The sequence below is a fragment of the Notechis scutatus genome, chromosome 6 (assembly GCF_049901735.1).
Source record: "Notechis scutatus isolate UNSWTSFEM ecotype Mainland chromosome 6, rNotScu1.2, whole genome shotgun sequence".
Taxonomy (NCBI): domain Eukaryota; kingdom Metazoa; phylum Chordata; class Lepidosauria; order Squamata; family Elapidae; genus Notechis; species Notechis scutatus.
Window position 1 is genome coordinate 29,056,171 of NC_142014.1, and position 22,754 is coordinate 29,078,924.

General features: G+C 42.8%; 1 protein-coding gene across 2 annotated transcripts in view; it reads left to right on the forward strand.

The window, feature by feature from the left end:
• PHTF2 (putative homeodomain transcription factor 2) overlaps nucleotides 1–22,754 on the forward strand; it is a 66,154-nt gene that overhangs the window by 2,311 nt on the left and 41,089 nt on the right. The window contains exons 1-2 of one of the 2 annotated variants that reach the window (XM_087967819.1): nucleotides 18,108–18,130; nucleotides 18,962–19,037. In XM_087967819.1, the coding sequence (XP_087823945.1) occupies nucleotides 18,993–19,037 (45 nt within the window). In that variant the 5' untranslated portion in view covers nucleotides 18,108–18,130; nucleotides 18,962–18,992. Of the gene's footprint in view, nucleotides 1–18,107; nucleotides 18,131–18,961; nucleotides 19,038–22,754 lie in introns of those variants that run through there. The other variant, XM_026677163.2, reaches the window with a different exon arrangement.

The following is a 22,754-nucleotide window of genomic DNA, read 5'->3' on the forward strand; positions in this document are numbered from 1 at the left end:
GGACAGTGCTGGCTCTTCAGCTTTGTGATGGAGATGAGCACTGCCTCCTAGTGCCAGAAATGACTAGCATGTATGTGCGAGGGGAACCTTTACCTTACGTATGTTTTAAAAGGAGGGTAATCTATCTTGGGGTGTCTGTCTTGATCTTCAGATGCTGAGGGAGAAGAGGTTATTGAATCCCCCCCATCTTTCGTCTGGTGGGAGTAACGTCCATGACTCTGAGAGTGACGCTTGCTGGGAACTCCTCTTAGGATTATCCTTGTAGGTAAGATCAACATGAGAGAAGTGAGCTCTAGAGACGTGAGGAAAAGCCCACTCCCCTAAGAGTAGCAGAGTGACAGAGGTGGAGGGGAACCTTGGAGGAAATGGTTATCCAGTCTCCTCTTAAAAATCCTCCAGTGATGGAGGACGCACAACTTCTTTGACCCTCCAGCGGCCAAATTGGAGGAGGATGAGGAGGAGGTGTGGGCGTCAGGGTCAGCATCCAGGCAACCTGGAGAGAGAGAGAGAGGCAGAGCCTGGGCCATCCATCAGCCCTCAGGTGGAGAGTCAACAGCCCCCAGATCTGGAGGTTGCTGATGAGGAACAGCTGGGTCCAGTGCCTGATGTGCAGAAAGCAAAGGAGAGCAGTGGAAATCTATGGGCCGGTCCTTGGGATGGAAGAACCAGGTCTGGAGGTGGCTGATGAGGAAGAGGAGGAACAGTTGGCTCCAGTGCCTGATACGCAGAGGAGAGGAGAGCAGTGGTAATCTATGGGCCAGTCCTTGGGATGGACTTGTTAGTCTGCCGTGAGAGAGAACCTTTTTGCTTCTCTCCTTTGATGAGTTTCCATCCGTTGCTTGTTGTCCTAACTTTTAGTGCTTTGAAAAGATCAGAAATCAAACTTGGGGCAAAAAGAAAAAAGAAACTGGCAAAAAGCTGCAGTCTCCAGAAACTTTTCAAAAAGTTTGAGGGCCAGGTAAGGTTTCCTCTGGTTACTGCAGAGCAAAAGAGAAACCATCACAAGTCATCTAGAAACCCGATCTCAGTAGACCAAAGCTTCAACAGAGCCAACGCTGAAAAAGGAGCTCAATTTTATTTATTTATTTTGCCAGGATGCTTATAAGCTGGACCGGTGGAATAGTTTTTAAATAGTGGTTAAAAAGCTTTTAACCAAAGGAAATGTGAAATTCTGCAAAGCAGAAATACAGCATCTTAAGGCTAACAGGCCTGGCAGAATGCATAATTCTTCTTCTGGGGAATTTTAAATATAACTAGCTGGATAACTGTGCTTTGCTGCAAAACTATGTGATCGGGCTTAGTTTTTGGGGAGGAAAATAAGGGGGGGGGGAAATTGTGCCTCTGCCTACCAGCATCCATCAGTATTTATCTGGCTAGCATCCAGTCAGTGTATGAGAGAGTTGAGGGCTGTTTGGAAAGTGAAAGAGTATTTGCTGTATGAGGAAGGAGGAGACAGAGAGGAGCCTGGGCGTGGCTTAGTTCAACTGTTCTGTACTAAAGCTGGTTGGTGCTCTGAAACTGAAACTCCTCTGTGTTTTGCATTTCTTTCCAGGTGGGGAGGGGGAGTAGAACTCCTTAGCATCAGAACGTGATAATAATAATATAGGAAAAACTCTAAATGCTCTGATGGTCAGTCCAAAAAATCCTTTTCTTAGTGAGCACCTAGAAGCCAAGGGGAAGATACGGGCCAAATTTCAAGTTTGTAGGCTTTATGGTTCTGGACATTTTGTGTTCCTCTTCTTTCTCTTCTTCCTTCTCCCCTTCCTCTTTTTCTTCTTTCTCTTCTTCCCTCTTCTTTCTCCTCTTCCTCCTCCTCCTCCTTTCTCCTTGAAGATTGTTTTTTTTCTTTACAAAATTAAAAGCTCGACACATTTACACTTTGCCAGTTTTCAACCCTTCTACCCCTGCTCACCCCAAGTTCCCCTCTTGCTCCCTCTTTCTTCCCCTCTTTTTGTCCTGATGGAAGGACTGTTCCCATCCTTTCATCCCCAGCTGCTTAAGTCTCTTCCCCTTCTCTCCCCCTCCATCTTTAACGCTCTCATTTCCTCCTTCCCCTGGACCGGGCTTCTTAGAAGCTCTATTTCTTCTGCGGTTGGAGAATTTCCTCCTTAGATTTTTCTCTACCGTTTTGTTACCATCCACACCTCTTCACTGTCATCCTTTTGGGGCAATCCCCATAGTGTCATCCTCCCTAGACCGATTTTTCTTTTCTCAGAAAAGAAACTACTTATGCAAATCAAAACTCCTCGCTGCTTGTCAGCAAAAATAACATCACAGTTCCAAATTCTTTCCCCCCCAAAAATTATCTGTCCATTACGCCCTGATAGAAAAGTCTCTGGTTATATCTTTATATTCCCTTCTGTATTAAGATGTGAATCCTGCTCCCAATATTGATGTTGTGTATGCCGACAGCAGCAAGAATATACTCTGTGCACAAAAAAATGGAAAGATGCTTTGATTCCCACCATGGAAAAAAATGGCTGCAAAATTTGATGGGAGCTGGCAGAGATGGCTAAATTGTCTGATTTGATTGAATTAAAAAATACAATTAATTTAAGATAAAAGTAAAGGTTCCCCTCGCACATACATGCTAATCGTTTCTGGCTTTAGGTTACAAAGCTGAAGAGCCAGCACTGTCCAAAGACATGGTTATGTGGCCGGCATGACTAAACGCCGAAGGCGCAAGGAACGCTGTTCCCTTCCCACCAAAGGAGTCTCTATTTTTCTACTTGCATTTTTTACATTCTTTCGAACTGCTAGGTTGGCAGAAGCTGGGACAAGTAACGGGAGCTCATTCCGTGACGTGGCGCTATGGATTCTAACCGCCGATCGACAAGCTCAGCGTCTTAGCCACTGAGCCGCTGCGTCCCTAATTAATTTGGCTTTTACAAAATTGGTAAAACCGCTTTGCTATTTACAATTCAACCATTTTAGTAACCGGGAAACCACTTCTGGACTTTGTGCTTGAGGTGGAAAAAAAATGAAGCTTGGGCTTCGCTATTTAGTTTGTTGCTTTGTTGTTATAGAAATGGCTACTTTATCATAGCATGTAAAAGTTGAGGTGGTATATTATTCTACTGCCCCAAAAAGAGTTGGAAGTCAATGTTTTTTCGTTCTTTTTCTTTTTAATACTACACTTTTTCCTGTTTCCCTTCTTCCACCCTTTCCCCCACATCACTCTGGGTTTTTTTTCTTCGTGCTTCTTTGTTGCATATTCTGACCAACAAATACAAATTTGTAACTGCTGCGGATCAAAACTTCAAGGGAACGTAGTGGCTCTTTCCATCTTCACGTTTCTTCTACACATCCTCAACATGTGACCACCATTCAGCATGACATTTCTGTAGCTCAGGGAGACCTTCGTTAAGTGGACTTTGACCCCGTTTGATGACCGTTCTTGCCTCCGTTGTTAAGTGAATCACTCCACTTGTTCAGTCAGGAAGGCGGCCGTTCAGCGAATCCGGCTTCCCCATTGACTTCACTCATCAGAAGATTGTAAAAGGGGATGCGAGCATCATAAATATGAACGAGTGGCCATCTGAATATTGTTCATTTAGCGACCGACCCTTCAAAATTACAGCGGCACCAAAAATGTGACTTAACGACTGTTTTTCACGCTTACAACCATCTGCAGCGTCCCCGTAGTCATGTGATCAAAATTCGGATGCTTGGCAATTGACTCATATTTATGACGGTTGTAGGAACCCCGAGGTCACACGATCCCCTTTTGCAACCTTCTGACAAGCAAAGTCAACGGGAAGCCAGATTCACTTGAAGGACCGTGTGACTAACTGAACAATGGCAATGATTTACTTAACACATTTGACAAGAAGCATCATAAAGTGGAACAAAGCTCGTTTAGCAAATGTCTCACTCAGCAACATACATTTTGGATTGTCCAGTCTTTTCTTAAAAACCTTCAGTGATGAGGAAGGAAGGAAGGAATCTCACAGAGTAGAGTAGAGTAGAGTAGAGTAGAGTAGAGTAGAGTAGAATTGAATGGAGGATAGAACAGAATAGAATAGAATTCTTTATTGGCCAAGTGTGATTGGACACACAAAGCATTTGTCTTTGGTGCATAGACTCTCAGTGTATATAAAAGAAAAGATGCATTCATCAAGAGTCAAGAATCATCAGGTACAACACTTAATAGTCATAGGATACAATAAGCAATCAAATCATACTAGGAAACACTCAATATAAATCGTAAGGATACAAGCAAGTTAGTCATACAGTCACAAGTGGGAGGGGATGGGTGATAAGGATTGGTGAGAAGATTAATAATAATAGTAGTGCAGAGTTTGTAAATAGTTGGACAGTGTGGAGGGAATTATTTGTTTAGCAGAGTGATGGCGTTTGGGGGAAAAAAACTCTCCTTGTGTCTAGTTGTTCTGGTGTGCAGTGCTCTATAGCGTCGTTTTGAGGGAAGGAGTTGAAGCAGTTTATGTCCAGGATGTGAGGAGTCCGTAAATATTTTCACAGCCCTCTTTTTGACTCAGGGTGCAATATACAGGTCCTCCATGGAAGGGAGGTTGGTGGTAATTGTTTTTTTCTGCAGTCCTAATTACTCTCTGAAGTCTGTGTCTGTCCTGTTGGGTTGCAGAACCAAACCAGATAGTTATAGAGGTGCAGATGATAGACTCCATAATTCCTCTGTAGAACTGGATCAGCAGCTCCTTGGGCAGTTTGAGCTTTCTGAGTTGGCGCAGGAAGAACATTCTTTGTTGTGCTTTTTTGATGACATATTTGATGTTAGGTGTCCATTTTAGGTCTTGTGATACGATAGAACCTAGAAATTTGAAGGTCTCTACTGTTGATACTGTGTTGTCCAGTATTGTAAGAGGTGGTAGTATGGGAGTCTACCACCATTTCTACAGTTTTGAGTGTGTTCGGTTCCAGATTGTTCCGGTCACACCACGAGGCAAGTTGTACAATCTCCTGTCTGTTTGTGGATTTGTCATCTTGAATGAGACCAATCACTGTTGTGTCATCTGCAAATAACTTTTGGTTAGCAACACAAATTTTAGACTTATAATAACTTTATTGTCCCTTTGAATGTAGACTAATTGGCGTACAGTGCATATATATATCTCTATGTATCTATAATCTTCTCTTATAGATGATAGAGGTATTTCGCTTTTATCTATCTATCTATCTATCTATCTATCTATCTATCTATCTATCTATCTATCTATAATCTTTTATACATAAAAGTGAAATACCTCTATCATATCTATCTGTCTGTCTGTCTGTCTGTCTGTCTATCTATCTATCTATCTATCTATCTATCTATCTATCTATCTATCTATCTATCTATCTATCATCTTCTCTTCTTTTATATATCAAAGCGAAATACCACTATCTATTCACTGGCGTACATTAAAATGAAATTTCGTTGCATACAGTGCATATATGTCTCTATGTCTGTCTGTCTATCTTTTTTAAAAAAGTGAAATACCCCTCACGCATCATCACAAAATCTCCAGAACCGTAAAGCCTACAAACTTGAAATTGGGCACGTATGTTCCTCTTGGCTCCTAGGCTCACTAAGAAAGGATTTTTTGAAATGACCATCAGAGCTTTAGTATTATATTAATACTAATATATTATTATATTATTATTATTAACCTGCTCTGATGCTAGGGAGTTCTACTACCCCTCCCCACCTGAAAAGAAATCTCTCCCAAATGCAAAACACAAGCAGAGGAGAGGAGTTTCAATTTTAGTTTCACAGCAGCAAGCAGCTTTTGTATAGAACAGTTGAGCTAAGCCACGCCCAGGCTCCTTGCTATCTCCTTGCTCACACAGCAAACAAATGTTTCAGTTTCCAAACAGCCCTCAACTCTCACACACTAACAGGACGCTAGCCAGATGAATACCGATGGATGCTGGTAGGCAGAGGCACAATTTTCCCCCCTTATTTTCCTCCCCAAAAACTAAGCCTGACCACATAGTTTTGTAGTGAAAGCACGGGTATCGAGCTAGTTTCCAATATATACTTCATAAACATGACAAAATAAATACAAATTTATGCCTAGACCCACGTATATGACAGCTCCCAGAATTCCCTCAATTCAACCTCCCTGAGATTGAGAACCATTGCTGTAGTTCATTCAATAATAGATACAGATTAACAGAGTTGGAAGGGACCTTGTAGGTCATCTAGTCCAACCCCTCCCTCCCGGCCCAAGCAGAGACCCTATACCATTTTGGACAGACGGTAGGCCAGTCTCTTCTCAAAAGCTTCCAGGGATGAAGCTCCCACAACCTCTGAACATGTGGCGAAGGCTGGAAACGAGACAAATCCAATACCTTAAATAATGGATCTGTAGCATTGCTTACAACAAAGTTCTGAGAGCTCTTTTACTAAAATCAATAATTTCTACTTCCTTCCATTAATTTCATACCTCCCCTTAGTTTTTACTTTATGGGGAACCTTGTTCGATGGATTTTATCTTATTTGGGCTTTTTCTGCTCCTTTAATTCCAGAAATGAGATCTTCAGGAATTTAAAACGTCTTCACATTCTTGTTTTTTGACCTTTATAAAGCAAAGAATTCAAACAGTCAACATTTTTTCCCCTCCTCTCTCTTTCTATTCTGGTTCAAGGAGGAATTTTGACTGAAAAACTATCGATTTCTGCTGGCTTTTATTTATTTTTTTGTTCATTTGTGTCAGTTGCCCCTCACTCTATATAATTCCATACCACCAGAAGGCAGGACAAGAAACGATGGATGGAAAGTAATCAAAAGAGAGAAGCAATTGAGCAGAAACTTCCTAACAGTGAGGACAGTTAACCGGTGGAACAGCTTGCCACCAGAAGTTGTGGCTGCTCCATCACTGGAGGCTTTTAAGAAGAGTTTAGACAGTCACTAAAATGGTATAGGTTCTCCTGCTTGAGTAGGAAGGCTGGACGAGAAGACCTCAAGGTCCCTTCCAGCTTATTGCTATTGCTATTTCTAATCCTTATTCTATTCTATTCCATATTTTTATTCTATTCCATATTTTCTTTTCTATTCTATATTCCATTCTTCTCTTCCATATTTTTTTATTGTATTCCATATTTTCTCTTCTCTTCTTTTCCATATTTTCTGTTCTGTTTTGTTCTGTTCTATTCTATTCATTCCAATATCTATTCTGTTCTACTCTACTCTACTCTATTCTCCACTCTTCTTTTCTCTTATATTTTTTATTCTATTCCATATTTTCTCTTCTCTTCTCTTCTCTTCTCTTCTCTTCTCTTCTCTTCTCTTCTATTCTATTCTATTCTATTCTATTCTATTCTATTCTTTCCAATATCTCTTCCATTCCATTTTTTTCCATTCTACTCTACTCTACTCTACTCTACTCTCTCAGATTGAGATATGATCTTCATATCTAAAGTCAGTTTTTGACTTATGACAGTTCATTAAGTGATTCACATTTCATTCTGTCGCTCCTTTGGCATCCTTTCTTCAATGATTCTATTCCACTATTTCTTTCATACTAGTGTAACTCTTGTTCCTCTGGCAAGTTGGCCATTGCATGTTAGCCATGTCAAGATGTCAATGACCCATGGGAGCCATAGTTCCATCCTTTTGAGTCCTGATGTGTAGGAACACTCGAGCAATTGAACTGTGTGTGAGTTGGATTTTGGCAATCCGAGAGGAGCTTGTTTTTCCAGGAAGAATTAAGTGTTGGGGGACAGTAAGTTATTGGAACGTTTCTTTCTAAAAATAATAGTTATATATAGAAATTCCGGTTGTAGTCATCATCCCTTTTTTTGACTTCAACGTACATTACCCCATTGATTATTATTTTTCTTGTGGCGTTTCTTAAACCATTTCAGGCACTGTGGGAAAATATTATTGTGTGTGTTTTCCAGGGTGGCGGCAGGCAAAAAAGGGCTGGCCAGAATTTCCTAAAAAACAAGGATTACGTGAAGGGAGAATGGAATCCCTTGTCTATGACTATATAATTTATGACCTGACATTTCAGCTTTTTTAGCCAAACCCAGTTCTTGTACGAGGAAGGTTGCCAATATATTACCACGAAAATATGTCCCGAATGAGACAAAAAAAAAATTGTTATTGCAGATAGTTTTGCAATAAAAATCTGAATTCTTATTTGGACACCGTTGTGGCTGGTTTGGCAACATTTTATAATCTGAAAGCAGGTTTTGGATACCATACAAGAAGGAGAGCTATTTGCGTGTTATTTATATTTAGAACGGATTCCGTAGGCTGTTCGAAAAAGCTTCACTTGAAAAAGTGGTAACAAAAAATGAAATGTGTTTACTTAACGCACTAATAAACACGGTAAATCTTAACCAAAGAAATTCAATTTATATATATATATATATAAAACAAGGTAAATATTTTTGTGTTAGAAGCCAGATAGCTTGGAATTCATTTTTGACTTGAGGGTCGGGCTTAGAAGGGAGAGTTGGCCATAATTTGAATTTTAGTGACGGGGAAAAAAATGTGTATTTAATAATGAACCTTCAGGGATCCACAGCTTTTTAGAACAAATATATAGGTCAGTGGTGGCTAACCTTTTTTGGCTCCTGTGCTAAAAATTGTGTGTTTGTTCTCGCACGTGCTCACTTGCCAGCACCCAAAAGTCAATGCGTACAGGGGGGAACGCCCCCTGCGCATGCATGTGTGACCCCTGCCACGTCCCTCACGTCTCTGTGCATGCGTGCATGGCCCCCACGCCCCCCCCACATGCACGCCAGATACCCAACAATCAGCTGGCTGGTGAAGGGCGGGTTTGCATGCGCAGTGGGGCTCTTCCAGGCAACCTTTCGCGTGCTGGCAGAACAGGCTCTGCGTGCCACTTCCAGCATGCATGCCGTAGGTTCCCCATCACAGATATAGGTAGTCCTTGACTTGCAACCGCAATGAAGCCCAATGTGTCTGTCGCTGAGCAAGACATTTGTTAAGCGACAGTTGCCCCCATTTTGCAAATTTTCTTGGCTCGGTTGTTCAGTGAAACGCTACAGTTGTTAAGTGAGCCGCATGGTTGTGGAAGTAATCTTTGTTGGCCAGAAGGTCGCAAAAGGGGAATCGCATGACCCCTGTCATGCCCCTGTTGGAATATGATTCCGAGGGGGAGGTCGAGCAGCTGACAGGGACTGGGAGTGTGGCTCCAGTAGCTGTGGAGGAAACTGGGGAAGGGCACTGTTGCGCTGGGCATTCAGAGGAAGACCCAGCCCCCCCTTCATCCTAGGGCATGCAGGGAGGAATGGATAAGGGAGCAACATGGGTTATGGGGGAGAAAAAGGCCCTGATTCCCTTCATTAGCTGCAGCTGGGAAAAAAGGATTTAAAAAGAGCATTTGCGCACAGCACCTTGCTGGAAGCAAAGCGTGAATTATCTTTGTTTGTCACCTCTTATCTGGGTTCTGGCATCCTCCCAACTGTGTGTGTTTTGTTATCTTTTGAAGTCTGCCCTGATTTATCCTGCCCTGTCTCGTTAATTGCTGCAGCGTGGTTTGTGTTGGTTTTTATTTATAATTGATATGTACTTTGGGTTCAGACTGAATTTCTTCCCTTTAAAGACTGTTTTTGGAGGAGTTTTTTCTCCAGCCAATGATAACTGGACATTGGAGGGCAAGTTGGAGGAATTGAAGGGACTTTACTTACTTTTGTGACTTTGTTGCTTTTGTGCCATGCCATGGGTCATCACAAGCCAGCTCCCAAGACAAAGGCAGCCATCATAAATAAATATGAAGCAATGGCCAAGCATCTGAATTTTGATCACATGACCAAGGGGATGCTGCAATGGTTGTAAAACGGTTATAAATCACTTTTTTCAGTGCCGTTAGAGCAGGGGTGTCAAACTTAAGGCCTGTGGGCTGGATGTCAACTCATAACATATTCCTATAAAAAAAAAGGAAGCAGGGAGGAAGGAAATCTGGAAGAGCAGTGCAGCAGTTTGAAAGCGGAAGTACATTCCAACTCTTCTCTTTAAAAGTCTGTAAATAAAATACCAGAGCTTTTGCCCGCGAATATATTTAATTGGAGAAAGTGAACGATGACACCCAGCCCGTGAAGGTGCTCAGTTGGAGAATCTGATTTATGACATATCCAGGGGAGAAGGGGGAAACAGGGTCACAGGATCTGTAAATTATGTATGCAAGAGTTGGCTTCATACAGGGCAGTGCCAGTATGTCGCCTCTAATAAATCCTTTGAAGTTTTTTGAAGTTTGGCTCAAGAGTCATGATTTAATTTAGAGCAATTGCTGGAATCCTGACACCGGATGTGGCCCATGGGGTGCTTAAATCTGGCCCACGGGGCCGGCCTGGAAATAGCAAAGGACTGGCCTGTGGTATCTCTGGCAGCATGCCCCCCGTGCCCATTTTTGGCTGGCAGGATTCTGAAGGAAGCTGTCCAGGGTGAAAATGGGGCACAGGGGGGGCCCTCATGCACCCCCCGCAGCCTCTTTTGGCCAGCTGGGTGATGCAGAGGGCCGCCCAGGCCAAAAATGGGGTATGGGGCGGCCTCACGTCCCTTCACACCCCGTTTTGGCCAGCAGGGTGCTCAGGAGGCATCCATCCCGTTTCTCCTGCCTCCTGGCCGGCCTGAGAACTACAATGCCGATCGGCCCTTGAAGAAATGCAGTTTGATACCCCTGGTTTGGAGCTCTGAACAGTCACTAAACCAGTGGTAGACCACGAGAAAATTTTGGTGGTCCGCAGAGAAATGTCCACCCCAAAGCACCCCCCCAAGCAATTAATCCAGGCTGCGTGGGAACACAAGTCTGCACTGCCCACATGGCCCGCCCACCCGCTGGCCCCCACCCTTCAGCCGAGCGCAACCTTACCTTGAGTAGAGCCACGCGAGCTAGAACTGGAGGGTAAGACCAACGGCGGGGGCGGGAAATCTGCCCCCAAGGTGGCTTGCTGATGGTGGTGGGAAAGTCGGTCCCATGTTCCAGAGCTTGCAGGAGTCACAGGACTGGCCCTTTGGTCACCCCGGAGCAGCTGCTCCTCCAGTCCATGGCAGGCCGATGCACTCAGGTGGAGGAGCAGCTACTCCGGGATGACCAAAGGGCCAGTCCTGTGACTACTGCAAGCTCTGGAACATGGGACCGACTTTCCCACCAACGTCAGCAAGCCACTGTCAGTCAAAATTCATATTAGTGGTCCACGGGATTTAAAATTATGAATTTGGTGGTCCCTGAGGTCCAAAAGGTTGGCGATCCCTGCACTAAACAAACTGTTGTAAATCAAGGACAACTTCTCTCTGCATTCAACTCAGCCTATCGTGCTCACCGGATGGTTTTTCAAATTCATCTTTGCTTTTCTGTAACTCAGGCTATAGATTCTTGAAAACTCCACACACTATTTGTTTCTCTTACAATATTTTTTTACCCTGTGTTGTGTTGTCCAAATTGATTACAACATTAATAATCCAAAATTTTTATTTATAAATTTATAAATATAAAGGGAACAGGAAAAATGTTAGCTGAGAATGATTGATGCATCCTCTGTATAATGAACACGGTTAGAGAGATAGACTTAAAATATTTTAGAACAGGGAAATTAGCATCATGGTTTCGAATCAATTCACAAAGCTGTTACTTGTGCAGACAAAATGCTGCTATTCATGGAACAGCTGGCAAAGGACACCAGAGGAGAAATGGGAAGTGCTTTTTTTCTAACTAGCGTTTGGGATGAACAGCCTTCTCGACCCTTGAGTGGCTTTCACCCAAAAAGCTGACTGTGAACTAAGGAGAAAAATTTGCTGACAGTCAGAACAATGAATCAGTGGAACAATTTGCCTTCAGACATTGTGGGTGGTCCAACACTAGAAGATTTTAATGAAGAGATTGGACAGCCATTTGTCTGAAAATATATACGGTCTCCTGCTTGAGCAGGGGTTGGACTAGAAGACCTCCAAGACTCTGTTTTCCTCCCTTCCCCTTCCTTCCTTCCTTCCTTCCTTCCTTCCTTCCTTCCTTCCTTCCTTCCTTCCTTCCTTCCTTCCTTCCTCATCACTGGAGGTTTTTAAGAAGAGGCTGGACAACCATTTGTCTGAAATTATATACGGTCTCCTGCTTGAGCAGGGGTTGGACTAGAAGACCTCCATGGTCCCTTCCAACTCTTGTTGTTCTGGGTTTTTTCCCCCCCATACAGTTTCCTAAATAAGATCTTGAATAGACTCTTATATGTAGTTGCAAGACAAAAAAAAAGAGGAATGGAAAGGTAATTCAGTTTGCATTAAGTTAACAGTGCCTCTTGAAATACAGATAGACCTCAATTTACGAACACAATTTCTGTGGCTGAGCGAGACGTTTGTTAAGCGAGTTTTGGCCCCGTTTTCCAACCTGTCCGTGGCCACAGTTGTTAAGTGAATCGCCGCAGTGGATCAGTCACGTGGCTCTTAAATGAATCCGGCGAATTTGCTGGTCAATGACCCTGGGACATTGCCACAATCATAAATAGGACTCGGTCGCCCGAACGTCCTCCATTTTGATCGCCTGACTGAGGTGCGATGGTCATTAAGTTTGAAAGACGGTCATAAGTCACTCGCTTTTGCTTCCGTGCTGACTTCGGTCACTAAACGGACTGTTGCAAGTGGAGGGCTTACGGCTTCTTCACAAACAGCCGGCTCACACAAGCATGAAAAATCCTAACATTTTCATTGTTTGCAAACATTTGAGTAAACATTTGACTTTTCCCTTTATTTGGCCAAGGGTTTGTCTTAATACATGCGAGTATGAGTAAGGCAAACAAAACCCAGGATTCAGCGCTACGTATCGGTTTATTCCGTATTAAAATGACCCATCTTTAGGAATGAAATTGACGCTACCGAGAAAAGCCCTGGGGCTACTACTACCTCTTTGTCAACAGGATTGTTGAATTGTTGGAGGCAATTAAACATCTGAAATAATAACAACAACAATAATAACAACAATAACAATAATAATAATACCCCTTGATGTTTAAATAGAGGAGGGATTCGGTTGTACCAACTTTGTGACTTTAGGAAAAAAATGAATTGTTTTTAGAACAATTTGATCTTGGTGCTGCACGTAGATTAAGAGAGGCTTTTGTTGAGTGGAAGGACAAATTAGAGAGACGCCCGTTGTCTTTGAGAAGGTTGTGTGCTCTCCAAAAACCAGTGCAGAATTCATTGTCAGCCCGTAAACTAAAAATTAAACGGGTAATGGGCTAAGGCCGTGATGGCGAACCTATGGCACGCGTGGCCAGAGGTGGCATACAGAGCCCTCTCTTTGGGCACACGAGCCATTGCCCCAGCTCAGCTCTGCCACGCATGCATGAGGCGCGGAGCGCATGCGGAGGTTGTACATACATGAGCAGGGGCGGGACGCACACATGGGGGGCACACATGCGCAGGGTGGGGGGCACATGCAGGGATTGCATGCACAGGGGTCATGGGTCACACATGCATGCCTGGGGGCAGGGCGCATGTTAAGTGAATGGCTGCAGTTGAAAAGGTAGTAACCTGGTTGTTAAGTGAATCTGGCTTCGCCCATTAACTTTGCTCGTCTGAAGGTCGCAAAAGGTGGATTGCATGACCCCGGAATCCTGCGAACGTCGTAAATATGAACCAGTTGCCAGGCATCCAAACATAAACTGTGTGAGTGTTGGGATGTTGCATCGGTTGTGTGAAAAACAGCCGTAAGTCACTTTTTTCAATGCTGTAACTTTGAACGGTCACTAAATGAACTGTTGTAAACCGAGGACTACCAGTACTTAACTGATATTAAGCTCTCCTAGGAGATAAGCAACATAGTGTAGGAGATGTCCAGGTTGAGACGGTGGGAGAGGTCAAACGTGTGATCAGTCACGAGTCCCTGCGCACCCACAAGAAATCTAACTCCAGCTCACCCTGAATTCCTTTCTATTCTTATCTCCCCCTCATTTCCCTTGACTGTTAGTTGGCCAGATTCTTGTAGAGAACTCAAGCTTGCAATAAGCCTTTACATTCATTTGAACTGCCTGAATCTCCTGATTTTCCCGGCACCCGACACATAGCTGTAGCGAAATTCTATTTGCAGTTCTTCATTTTGTAAAACAGGTAGTCCTCGACTTACGGCCGCAATAAATTACAACCAAAGTCGATGTTGCTAAGCAAGACATTTTTTCAGCGAGTTTTGCCCCCATTTCGGGACTTTTCCTGCCACATTTGTTAAGCGAATCACTGCAGTTGTTCAATTAGCCAAACGGTTGGATTGCCGTCTGTCAGAAATGGTTGCGGGGTCTCCCGCTTGGGGTGGGGTTGGGGTTAGACTAGATGACCTCTAAGGTCCCTTCCAACTCTGTTAAAATCTGAAATTGTTGACTTTTCTTGTTGGAAAGTTGCAGGAAGGGAGGGTTCACACGCCCCCCAGGACGCCGCAAACTCACTTAATGTCTCCCTTAGCGACCAAAACATTGTTCGTAAGGCGAGGACTACCCATAAAAGACTTAAGCACTATTGCTATATTTACCGGTGTCAGTTTCGACTTGTTGTATTACACAGCCAGGTGGAATTCTTTGAGGGAAAAAAGTGGTAGGATACGGATACCTTTGGCTGCAACGGTTAAGAGTTGTGTTTGTGTCCTTAAGGCTGGGCGCGATTTTAGCGGTAAGGAAAGGAATGTTTGGATCCAGCTGTCAAAAGGGAAGGCTTTCTGTGCCAGAGGTTTTTGTGCTGACTCCTGATTTCGCCACCTGAAACAGCTTCTCCCAACCCTGAAGATTTGACAGGAGCTTGAGTTACGATGCCAGACTTCCCAAACAGCATGAGCCGCAACCACGACTCACCACAAACATGGGAATTGCAATTTCCACGTATCCAGAAGGAACTGGTTTGGGGAACATCATCCCCAAAACATAACAATGCATAGTTTTTGCGGGATATTGCATGCAAATAATTTCAGAATACACAGTGGCAATGTTTTTTTAATCAGAAAGTTTTATGCAAAATAAATACACAACAGAAATAAAATACTTAATTTTACATATAATTACAGCGGCAAGGATAGCACTAGAAAAAAATGTTGGAAGTGTGATCAGATGCCAACGGAAAACTTGATAATCCAGAAAGTCTACAATTGCACTTAAATGGATAAACTTACCCAAAAATTAAAAGGAAGACTCAGAATATTATACAGTTTGGGAAACCTGATATAAGTGGATAAACGATAGAAACCAGCAACTAAATAGTTAAGGAAGGGAAAATACAAAGAGGTTATAATAGGAGTATTAACCAGATTCATGAAAAAAGTATTAGAAGATCGTTTGATAAGAACGTACTGTCTAAGTAATTAGAAATGTATATGTTTTTTGGGTTATTTTTTTTGGTTTAGTTTTTAACGAAATGTTTTGTAGTCTCTATATATCTTTTAATGTTTAATAAAGTTTTTAAAAAAAGTTTTGCGGCTGGTCCTTGACTTACGATCGCAAAGGGAACCCAACATTTCCGCCGCTGAGCAGAAAGAGTTGTTAAGGGAGTTTTGCTCCATTTTCTTGTCACATTTGCTAAGCAAAGCGCTGCATTGGATGAGTTATTCAACACGGTTGAACAACCCCATTTTATCACCTTTCTTGCCACTGTCATTAAGTGAATCACTTCCATCCTTAAGTTAGTAATATGGTCGTTAAGTGAACCTGGCTTTCCTGGAAATAAATTCTGATGGCAGAATTGGGGCAGGCAGTCCTTGAACTTAACCACCGCAATTGAGCCAACTCTTGCTGAGTTAAGTCAATTTTGCCCCATTTTACCATCTCTTGCACCGTCATTGAGTGAATCACTGCCTTCGTTAACATGGTTGTTAAGTAAGTCTGGCTTCCCCATGGACTTTGCTTGTCAAAAGTTCGCAAACAAAGGTCACAGGATCTGCGACCGTCGTAAATACGAGTCAATTTGCAAAGTACCTGAATTTTGATCACACCATCACGGGGAGGCTGCAATGGTCGTAAGTGTGAAAAATCAGTCGTAAGTCCCTTTTTCCCAGTGCTGTTGCAACTTGGAACGGTCACTCAACAAACCATTTTAAATTGAGGACGGCCTATAATTGGAATAGATGCTACCTGATTGCTGATTTTTTTTTGTTTTTGCTATCGTAAACTAACCTGGTCCTTTATACCCGGTATAAAATTCGCTCCTTACTCTACATTTTGAAATTCCTTAATGCTAACATTGATTTAGCCTTGTACATTCACGGCGCACCGCTGAATAAATATTCCCACAAGTTGCACAGCGTTCTTATTTTTTTTCCAAAATAAAATACTTAGCAGCTGTGTCATCTGCTGCTTATAAAGTAAATTTTCTTTTTCCTCTCCTCCATTCTCCGAGCAGTCAACCTGTTGCTCACCCACTTCTTCCCAGCCTCCTGATGCCTTTTTAAATTATTTTTAGCTTCTAACTCTTTGAGACCTCAATTGCTTGCGGCACGCGCGCACACACACACACAGAAAGAACGAAGGAGGTGTGCTTGGGAACAATTACATTGGCAAGGTGAGGCGGCAAAATGTGGGTTGGGTTGATAGATAATCTGGGTTTTGTTTAGTTTTTTGTACTTTTCTAAGAATAGAATTGGGTATGGAAATGCGCTCCCCAGGTCCTTAATTTATTTTTTACTAGAGTAGGAGTAGGGGAAGGGGAGAAGAGAAGAGAAGAGAATTCTTTATTGTCCAAGTATGATTGGACACACAAGGAACTTGTCTTTGGTACAAATGCTCTCAGTGTACATAAACAAAAATTTTGGATGTGAGGGAGGGTTGGTTGCACGGGATGAAAATTCAGCTCGTCCCCAGTTGTGGGATGAACGGAGGCCGCCAAGAACAGCCTGAGCCGATTATTAAAGAAGACTCTACATTTTCGTAGTTCACACATCCCTGTAGTGATGTGTTATCTTGTGTCTGGGGAAGTGATGTTTTTGTGATGCTTTAGACAGGCCCTGGGGAACATAAGTGGGACTTCTTGCCAGAAGCTCTCCACTCAATCACCTTCCGAAGGCCGTTCTCTGCGGGCACGAAATGTAGATTGGAGACGGCGCAAATAACCAGAAAATCACACTGGTTTTTTTTTCTCTCCGAATCCCTATTTTCTAGCAGAGCAGAAATCATTAGGACTGCACAGGTGTCTTAAGGAAGCTTATGGGGCATCCCAGGAAAATACGTGGGGAACATTTGTAGCTCTGGGTTGAAATGAGGGGTCCTTGGTGATTCGCTAAGCTTGCTTGTTTTCCTGCGGACGTTTGATGACCCAACTAGGTAATGTCATCAGTGCTAGGAGGGAGGAGGGTTTGAGGAGGAGGATTGAGGGGGTCCTTGGGGCTCTCTGAGCTTGGTTGTTTTCCTGCGGACATTTCATGACCCAACTAGGTAACGTCATCAGTGCTAGGAGGGAGGAGGGTTTGAGGAGGAGGAGAACAACAACTGTGGGGTCCTTGATGCTCTCTGAGCTTGTTGGTTTTCTTGTAGACATTTCATTACCATACTAGGTAACATCATCAGTGTGCTAGTAAGGAGTGCTGTTTGCTGTATATTTCAATAAATAACGGCTGTAAATGAATGATAATAAATAAATAAATGATTAACTGATAGCAAACAGCACTCCCTCCCAGCACTGATGATGTTACCTAGTTGGGTCATGAAATGTCTGCAAGAAAACCAACCAAGCTCAGAGACCACCAAAGGACCCTCGGTGTAGCCCTTTACTTCCCATTGTACTTGTCCTATTGATCACCGTTTGTGTATTTTCTGCCTAAGAGTTGGAGCTGAGCTGTTGTGGGGAGAAAGGATATAAGGAGACTGGCATTCATCTCGATAGGGTTCCAAGCCAGGTTTCATTGACAGTGCAGATCTTGTTTTTTTAGCAATGCAGCTGTTTATTGCAAAGGAAGATGGTTACTTGCTTTTTTTGGAAGCCCATCAGAGATCTGAAGTTCTCCATTCCTGAACAGGAAGTAGAAGGAGTTGACTGTGTTGACATAATTGGAAAGAAGAAACCTCAAACGCCCCAGAAAGAGTAAAGGGGGATTCTGAATTAAGAGTGGAACGGAATAAGAGAGCTGGAAGGGACCTTGGAGGTCTTCTAGTCCAACCCCTGGTCAAGCAACAGACCCCTAGACCATTCCAGACAAGTGGCTGTCTAGTCTCTTCTTAAAAACCTCCAGTGCAACTTCTGGTGGTAAGCCGTTCCACTGGTTCATTGTCCTCCCTATTAGGAAGTTTCTCCTTAATTCCAGGCTGCTTCTCTCCTTGATTAGTTTCCATCCTTGAAGAATATTGTGAAATAGAAACCCAATAAACATCATCTAGAAAAACAAGTAGAATTGTACCACACAATTGGCTTCATTCACCACATTTGAACTTGGATTAAATAGTCGTAGTCACAACTATCCTGTTTCCCTGAAAATACGACCTACCCTGAAAGTAAGTCCTTGCTTGATTTTTAACATGTGCGCCTGATATAAGCCCTATCCACAAAATAAGCCCTAATTAAGATCCCGCCCACTCCAGAGTGGATGGGTAAAAATTAAGCTAGGGTGGGGAGGTGGTGTATGTGGAGCTGCCCTACTACTTACCTGTGGACAGTTGTAGCCAGGCCTAGCACACCCCGACACCTGCCTTGCCGGCCCATTTCTTCTGCAGCCAGCAAGGCTTTCCTGAAGGCCTTTGGAGCTGGTAACAAAGCTCTGGATCGATCCAGGCCTTGCCGGCCACAGAAGAAGAAGTTCCTGAAGGCCTCTGACAGCAAAAAGGAGGCTAGTGGGGGCGACACGTGCAAGTGAGGTTAGTCAGTGGATGACATCCCCCGAAAATAAGACCTGGTGCCTTTTTTTGGTGGCAAGAAAAATAAAAAGACAGGGTCTTATTTTCAGGGAAACATGATATTAAAATAGTCGCTGACAACATTTGACGGATTAATTGGCCCTCCCGATTTAAGCTAAAACATCGTACTTGCCATAGTTGAAATTTTAAAGTTTAAAATTGCGTGTTGTCTTTATTTTCTCTGCAGCCTAAAATGACTTCGGTATAAATGCCAGAGAATGGCCTCCAAAGTAACAGATGCTATCGTCTGGTATCAGAAAAAGGTAAGAATTTTTTTTTTCAGTATGAAATGATGGTTTTCGAACAGATTATAGCCTGGCCTAATTACATTTAGTCCTCAACTTACCACAGTTCATTGAGTGGCCATTCAAAGGTGTCAACTCAAAAAGATTTCTTTTGTTTTTTAGAGTTGCCAGCAGAAAAGGAGGGGGAGAAGTAGTACATTCCTTAAATGCTTTCATAGATAATGGCTAGGAGACCGAAGCTTCTGGCGGGCAAGATTATTACTGGAGAGCATGATTGATAACTCTTGGCTATGGATGTGTAATGACCCGGGGCGGTGCCACAAAAGCAACAAAGTCACAAAAGTAGGTCAAGTCCCTTTAATTCCTCCAACTTGGCCCCCAATGTCCAGTTATCATCAGCTGGAGAAAAAAACTCCCAAGAACAGTTTTTAAAGGGAAGAAATTCAGTCCGAACCCAAAGTACATATAAATTATAAATAAAAACCAACACAAACCACGCTGCAGCAATTAACGAGACAGGGCAGGATATGGAATTGCAGACTTCAAAAGATAATGAAACACACATAGTTGGGAGGACGTCAGAACCCAGATAAGACATGACAAACAAAGATAATTCACGCTTTGTTTCCAGTATTGCTTCTTTATCCTGTTTATCATGTTTCCCCAGCTGTAGCTAATGAAGGGAATCAGGGCCCTTTTCTCCCTATAAACCCCGTAACCCACATTGCTCCTTTCTCCGTTCCTCCCTGCATGCCCTAGGATGAAGAGGGGGTGGGCCTGGGTCTTCCTCTGAATGCCCAGCTGGACTGTGCCCTTCCCCAGTTTCCTCCATAGCCACCGGAGCCACACTCCCACTCCCTGTTAGCTGTTCCCCCTCCCCCTTGGAATCAGATTCGAACAGGGGCATGACAGGCTGTATCCCATTGGAGAATATACATCCAGGGGGTAGGGGAAGACCAGGGTCAAGTGTGAGATGAATGATGTGTCTTAGAGTCGGCTGCACCCACGTAGCGGCAACTGGAGTTTCTTGTTTTTTCTTTTGAAGAAGTTTCACTTCTCATTTTCTCACTTGGATAAACCTCCAAGTGGCCTCAACGACTCTCAAAAAGGATGCAAATGACCAGCTGTCTACAAGGAATAGAAATCCTTCCATTCCCCAGAGCTGAAGAAGCTTCTTGGATGAGAAGCGAACCGTCTTCAACAGAAAAAGAAAAAGAAAGTCCAGTTGCCTCCTGAAAAAAGCACCTTTGGGACTAATATCTGAGAGTTGTTTTTGAAAAAATGAAATAATTCAGGTTTATCTTGTTGTTCTCTAAAGCTTTTATAATGTCTGGAGGCCGTAGGTGCAGTCTGGCAATGCTTTCCTCTTTATGCAGAAAATAACTTACCACTGAGCTCACTCACATGTTTCTAGTTTTTCAAATGTTACTGCAGAAATATGCATGGGTGTAAGTCATAGTGGCCTTGGGCACATTTATGAATATATGAATGCAGCCATTGTGTTGCCTTTCTGGATTCAGTTTACTGACTGGGGTTTATTTGTGTGTTTGAAGTTTTGGAACACAAATTTCAGCAATGCCTTTTTTTAAAGGGCAAAACGCTTTGCCTGTTTGTGTTAAGGCTTAAGGGTGAACTTGATGTTTAGCTCAGTCAACATTGCTTAGGTACAAATACAAATGATTTACTAGATTCCCTTGGTGGTCTCTGAGCTTGGTTTGTTTTCTTGCTAACACTGATGGTGTTACCTAGTTGGGTCATGAAACATCTGCAAGAAAATCACCAAGCTCTGAGAGCAACAAGACACCGACAGTCCTCTTCTGCTTCTCTTCCCCTCCACAAAACCCACTCCCTCGTAGCACTGTTGGGGTTGCCTAGTTGGGTCATGAAACGTCTGCAAGAAAACCACCAAGCTCAAAGAGCACCAAGGACTCTTTATTTCAACCCTGAGCTACAAATAGTCTCCTTTATTGGTCATTAGATTCCATTTAATGCAGCTTAGAAGGGAAATATTATAAAAAAAAATCTCCTGAGATTTGGCTGGTCAATTCTAATCCAGCCTGGCATAACTACATCAAGTTGTAGTTGGAGGATTCTTTACTCCTAGAAGTTTAAAACAAACAAACAAAAAGATTATAGGAAAAAGGAAGAGAAGAAAAACTTGCAGAAATTCTCCATTCAGGAGCTGGATTCTACCTCTTCTTAATTAGGGCCAACTAATGACTTTATGAGGCTCCCAATCCCTTAGCTAAAAGTCCTTATAGTGAATAAAACATTTTTATGTCACGAGTTTTTTAAAATGGCAACAAGTATGGCTGATTGATGTTGAAGGCATCATCCAGTGCCTTAAATTTCAATATAATTGCCTTCTTATTTACAACGGGTGATGAGACTTGAAAAACATCAATTAGCTTTGGTCCCCATGACAAAACCAAACAACTGATTTTTGCATAAAAATAGTTGAGCTTCTAGTTAACATATCCGGCTCCAAATTTAGATGTATTTAAAATATATTATTTAAAAAGTCTGCATAATAGCTTGTTGCATGTTTACCCAATAAAACTAAGACCACACCTAGAGCACTGCATCCAGTTTTGGTCACCACACTATAAAAAGATGTTGAGACTCTAGAAAAAGTACAGAGAAGAGCATCCAGGATGATTAGGGGACTGGAGGCTAAAACATATGAAGAACAGTTGCAGGAACTGGGCATAGCTAGTCTAGGGAAGAGAAGGACCAGGGGAGACATGACAGCAGTCTTCCAATATCTGAGGGGCTGTCACAGAGAGGAGGGAGGGTCAAGCTATTTCCCAAAGCACCTGAAGGCCAGACAAGGAATAATGGATGGAAACTAAACAAGGAGAGATTTAACCTGGAAATAAGGAGAAACTTTCTGACAGTGAGAACAATCAACCCATGGAACAGAAGTCACCTTCGGAAGTTGTGGGAGCGCCATCACTTGAGACTTTCAAGAAGAGACTGGACTGCCATTTGTCAGAAATGGTGTAGGGTCTTCCACTTGGGCGGGGGGTTGGACTAGATGACCTACAAGGTTCCTTCCAACTCTGATTATCTGTTATCAATAAGTCAAAGTTTTTCTCCGGGTAAAACCCCCCAATAATCTTAAATTAAAGCAGTAATCTGATGTTCACAGGGAAGAATGGAATACAGATACAGGAAGTCATCGAGTTATGACCACAACGGAGATTTCTGTTGCTAAGTGAGATGTTTGTTAAGTGCCACATTTTACGACCTCTCTTGTTCTGGTTGTTAAGGGAATCTGGCTTTCCCCATTCGTTCAACGGCAACGACTCACTTTAATAACTATGGCAAAGACAGATCATGAAAGGGGGCAAAACTCATTTAACTAATGTCTCGCTTAACGACAGAAATTTGGGGCCCAGTTGTGGTCATAAGACGAGGACTCCCTGTATTGTAGTAGTTCATTGGTCGATAAATCCACTGAACGTTTTATTCGTATTTTCTGAGGGCCAAAATGTCGATCAGGTTGATTACATCAATAGTTAGGTTAGGAGTAGAGACATCCACCTGGACATCAATTATACATTGATGCTGAAATATTTATTGTTTCTACTAGAAACACCGGAGTTGGTAAGTATTGGACTACACAGTGATACTCTCACAGCCTCTAGTTCAATGGACCACAAGGTGTTTGTCCCGAAGCTCGGGTTTAAATTTGGAAAGGATACGCATTCTTCTTTCCACCAGAAACTTACG